The sequence below is a fragment of the Dreissena polymorpha genome, chromosome 12 (assembly GCF_020536995.1).
Source record: "Dreissena polymorpha isolate Duluth1 chromosome 12, UMN_Dpol_1.0, whole genome shotgun sequence".
Lineage (NCBI taxonomy): Eukaryota > Metazoa > Mollusca > Bivalvia > Myida > Dreissenidae > Dreissena > Dreissena polymorpha.
In genome coordinates, this window is record NC_068366.1 from 37,770,908 (window position 1) to 37,775,907 (window position 5,000).

General features: G+C 33.4%; 1 protein-coding gene across 1 annotated transcript in view; it reads right to left on the bottom strand.

Annotated features, from left to right (window-relative positions):
* LOC127852535 (T-cell-specific guanine nucleotide triphosphate-binding protein 2-like) overlaps window positions 1–2,263 on the bottom strand; it is an 8,981-nt gene extending 6,718 nt beyond the window's left edge. Inside the window, exons 1-2 of the mRNA XM_052386490.1 lie at window positions 2,215–2,263; window positions 274–296 (exon numbers count right to left, since the gene is read on the bottom strand). Coding sequence (XP_052242450.1) covers window positions 274–296; window positions 2,215–2,263 — 72 coding nt within the window. The remainder of the gene's footprint in view (window positions 1–273; window positions 297–2,214) is intronic.
* Between the last annotated feature and the right edge of the window lie 2,737 nt (window positions 2,264–5,000).

A 5,000-nucleotide genomic window follows, 5' to 3' on the forward strand; every position in this document is an offset into this window, starting at 1 on the left:
TTGTGTTCATGCGACTGTAAACTGTCATCAAATGGTCATTATTATGGTTAAGAAAATTACTGATGCTATTCTTGTGTCAAATACGATTTTATCATAAATTGTTCATTTTAATAAATATTTATCTAAATTTTTAATTACAAAAATTCGGATGACGCGCCTTTACATGTTAAATATTTTCCCTGACACAGGAAATTGATTGGTGTCAGCACCGATAGATAAGTAGACATGATAGTTAATTGGCTTAAGAATGAATATCCTTTTCTACTTGCTTACCTCGCTGATGGCGGCAGAAGACCCTGTGGAAATGAGAAATAAAGAATTCATTTTATAAATATAATTTTAAAGGCATCGTGAATTTTTATGAGGAAACAAACTAAACCGGCCACAAGTTGAACATTTAACAAGCCTTAAACAAAGTCAGTCCAGCCCTAATTATCTTTCCGCATTCTCTGAGAAATGCAGATAAACCGGCCACACTCAAACTAGGCGGCCACATATTTCTATATTTGAAATCGTTGATGTAACTTTTTGTCGCAAGCTATACTAAATTCCCGTTCAGAAATAAATTATATATTATTTTAGCATATTATGGAAACGTTATCAAATGTATTTAATATATGGATAAAAAAATCTAAGTAAATTATTTCGCATTTTCCTTAAGGTCAATATATTTTCCAACAAATGAGGACATTTTTTAAATTCAAATACGTTTTCTTGTACTTTAATAGTTTATTTTAAAATCTTAACATGTGTGAAAGTGAGCAAAATCAAAAATATGAAAAAAAATGTATAAACAGCTTTGTTACAAAGACGCGTTTCTGCATATCTATAAGCCATGTAAACAGGTGCTGTCGCAACATATTTTTATAATTTTTATTTTCGGTTGGACACGACAAGTTTTCTTAATAAATGAAACATTATATTAAGTGTAATAATCATTTAATATTTAACACGTTTACCACGTTCTTATATCTGATTCTACAAAAAAGAAAAGAATGTTTAGTTAGGCATTGTTGTGTTTTCATTATATATGCATGTCTTACATTGATAAAGCTTTTTAACTGTTTGACTTGTTCTTAGCCGGTTTAATCCATGGCCCGTTTTATTTGATACCGGTCGAATTGTAATTCTTTACAAAGTAAGTCAATGTATTTAATATAATCTAGCAAGGCTTGAGGTATTTTATAAAAGTTAACATATTAATTGTGTATTGTTTTATAGTCAGACCCCATTTAAAATTACAGCAGTAGAAAAATGCAGAAAGATTAATAACATGTCTTGATTATGTGCGTAAGGAGCGTGTCAATGGCCTCCATGCACAAGGACATATGTTAAGCGGATATACGGCCTACGGAACTTATGCCAATCCGCTAACTTGTCAGTCCAGACTCTTGCGCACCCTTATTGCAATTAAAAATAGCTATATTATTTAGGATGTGATTATTAAGTATCATGTTTTAAATGTAACATCAAATACAGTTGTTATAAATTATCCCTTTAAATACTAATTAGTTTATTTGAACTCTCTGCATGCGAATTCATAGCTCAGTTAATTGTAATTTAATTCATTTGATTCCTATCAGACCATGGGATAATGACACGATGAATGGCTAATGTTGAGAGGGCCGGAAAACACTGGTAGAAAATAAACGGGATAGCATAATGCCGGTGCTGGTTTAACCGCGCGTATAAAATGACTATTGCATGTATTATATGTGTAACCTATGTACATGTAACCTATATGTAACCTATCTGCATTTTTTGTCCATACAATTGGTCAATAAATCAAAGCTAAAACTAGTTATGTTCAAAACAGTTTTATCTAAATCGCGTGTTTAAATATTGCCCAGCTAAGATATGTAATATTTATATACGTTTGAACGAGTATAGTTACTAGACAAAACAGTATCCTCCGATTAACCTGTGTGTACGAGATTTAAACACCCAAGTAAGCACTCGGAGTACATGTAGTATTTCTGAAATGCGTCAACGAGCTCTAATTGTCTTATTTATCGGTAATTCAAAGCCGCTACCTATAGCACTTATCACGGTTATACGATACTGTAAAATTTTTATAGTTAGCGATTATAACCCGTTTTCTTACTGTTACGTGTATACGCATGCGAACTGAATGACTTGCTTCAGTTTTGATATTTTGTATACTTTAAATGTTAATTTCCACTCTGTAGAATTGTAATAAATATTAAGCTTTACCTTTCGGTGCACTGGCAGATTCTTCCTCTTTCTTGCGCCGGAAATCCATGTTCTGATTCCTATCGAACTATCTGATACAAAGACTCTCTCCAAAAAAACAATAGTTTGGATCAGACAAGCCTTTTTAGTTATCTTTTGCAAACTGTTCATGAAATATTATTTAACCCACTTCCTATGCTACCTGAAACGTATTCTCATATCTTACTTGTGCGTGCCTTACATGCGATTAAATAGCACTTCGTCGCTTAGTTTATGATGAGTGGCATGCGGAGGATTTTACCAATCGAACGATCTCTTTAAAATGTGGTAGGTGCGGTTTGTCCCGCCTCCTTGAATCAGTAACGCCTATAAGGCACTTACTTAATGAACGAGTACGACACATATGAAGAAGAAAAAATAATAGATCGGTGAAATTGCAAACATAGAATGCAATTACTGTTTAAAAGCCGTTGTGTTATTTTACGCAATCCCATCTTAATTCAATAGTTTATAGATACAGTTTGTATCAATTTTGGTCTATAAGATTTGCCAAATGATGTGGAAGCATATTACTACCATAAATGGACTTTACTCTTCGTTAAAGATTCGCGACTTGTGTACGCATAGTATTTTCTTACAAAATGGTGTGCGAGGTCTCGTTTGTTCATGCAGTTCCCCATATCTTGAAGGAAGAGTCTACTACAGATGCCACAAGAGCATCAAATGCTCGAGTTTGCTTTGTGTGCTAAATATATATTAAGGTCACAATATACTAGTTCATATCAGTATGTAATATAATTTAAAATCTTCATCTTTAGTACAAAAAAACACACTATATTTTGCACGTACGAACCCCTATAACCTATTTTTTCTTAAATAGCATTCTAAACTGTTTGTTGCAATAATCCAACTTCCGGCTATTGACCCTCCTGGTCGCTGGGGGTTGCAACTGGAAACCAGATCTTTCATAGAAATGTGCCGCCCGGAATCCAGGCGGCACATTAATCGGTAATATTATCAACATAAACTATTTTCTGACATAAAGAAACACTAGCAGATCATAAATATATCACTAATACGCAAATTAAAACAATTACGTGATATGGTGAGCTCGCATAGTAATATAGTAATGATTATTATCCCAAGTGTCAAACAGATCAACGGTTCATGTAAATGTGCAACGGAAAAAGCCGAGTATTCCGAATTTGAAATACCCTGGGTCCGCACTCACAGTCTTTTAAAGTGTCTGCATTACAAAAAATAATTACGATTTTGTTTGTAATAACCTCTTACAGGTAATAAAACTATGAAAATCCTCAATTCGTAGAGTTTAAGTATGATTCCATGAAAAGTGTTATGTTTTCATTAATAAAAAAAACAAATACGGTATACATGTGTTACACCAACATATATTAGCAGCTATACGCGATATAACTTAGGACATAATGTATATTATTAACAAATAAAGCAATTAATTGTATTACTACTAACAACTATTGTTAATTGTATTGAACATAGTACGTATCTTGTAAAAAAAAACATAAGATAGCTATAAGAACACGTTTGTAGTTTGCATTTTAAATATTCGTTTGTGCCTCATTAGAAATTAACATATTAGCTTAAAACAAAATACTAAGTAAATCTTGCTCAATCTTGCTTACTCCGAAATTTGCATGATTATGTAAAAAAAGACATAATACGATGATGGTACAGTTAGACAGACTAATTAAAATCTTTTCAAAATGACATATCTATCAACCCTTATTATTCGAATGAAGTTTTTATTTGTGAACAATTTGAGGAAGCTTTTTTAACTTTTTATTTGAGTGGAGTTTGTACCATTTTCTAGATCCGAATAACGCATATATACGACCAAGCTATTACAAGAACAAGAACATCATTATCGTCTTAAGTTTTTAATATTTCCGAAGCTTGTCACGATAGTGTAGAATGCATTGCAAATCCATGCCGTTATTCAGATGTAATTTTTTTAAATAAAACTTTCATAAAGGAATAGGAAATGAATGTTTAAAGTCGGGCCGTCAAATTCGCAAGCGCCTGCACGGAGAATTTTGGTATATTTTCAGTCGCATTACTTTATTTTTATTTTCAAATGGCGAATACTTATTGGAACATCATAGAACTTTATGACATGCTTCCGTCATAATTATCGGGTGCGCACGTCATAGCTTTTGGTTGCACACGCCTAAGCAATCGAATGCAAACGTACTAGTTATCGCATGCGCACGTAGTAGACACCGTTTTATTCTATATTTTTTCATGTCACCTTTATGGCTATGTAGTTATGCCATTTTGTTTATATTAACCGTAAACTTTATTTTGTAAACCCTACCTATATGGCAAGCGGATCGACGCATAATCCCTAGAGACAAGGTTTCTCATGAGATCCTAAGTTTTCGATTGAAGATTGCACATGGCTTCAAGAACCCAAGTTTTCAAATGAGCACCTAGATTTTCATGTGAACCTAGGTTCTCAGAATGAGAACCTAGGTTCTCATGAAAAACCTAGTTTCTTGGGTTTATGCGTCGAACTTCCTGCCATATCTGTGGTTTTCATTTGGAAACCATAGATTCTCACGAGAATCTGTTTTCAGAATTACGCGTCTTTAATACTAAATCCGTGGTTTTTATTTGGGAACCCAGGTTTTCATGAGAACCTAGAACTAGGTTTTCAGAATTACGCGTCAAACGGCGTAATTTTGCTTGTTTGGAATACGGGACACATATTATTCTAGCGCAGGATCAATGGGGTCCACATAAGATTAAACACGGGCTGGACAGAATGA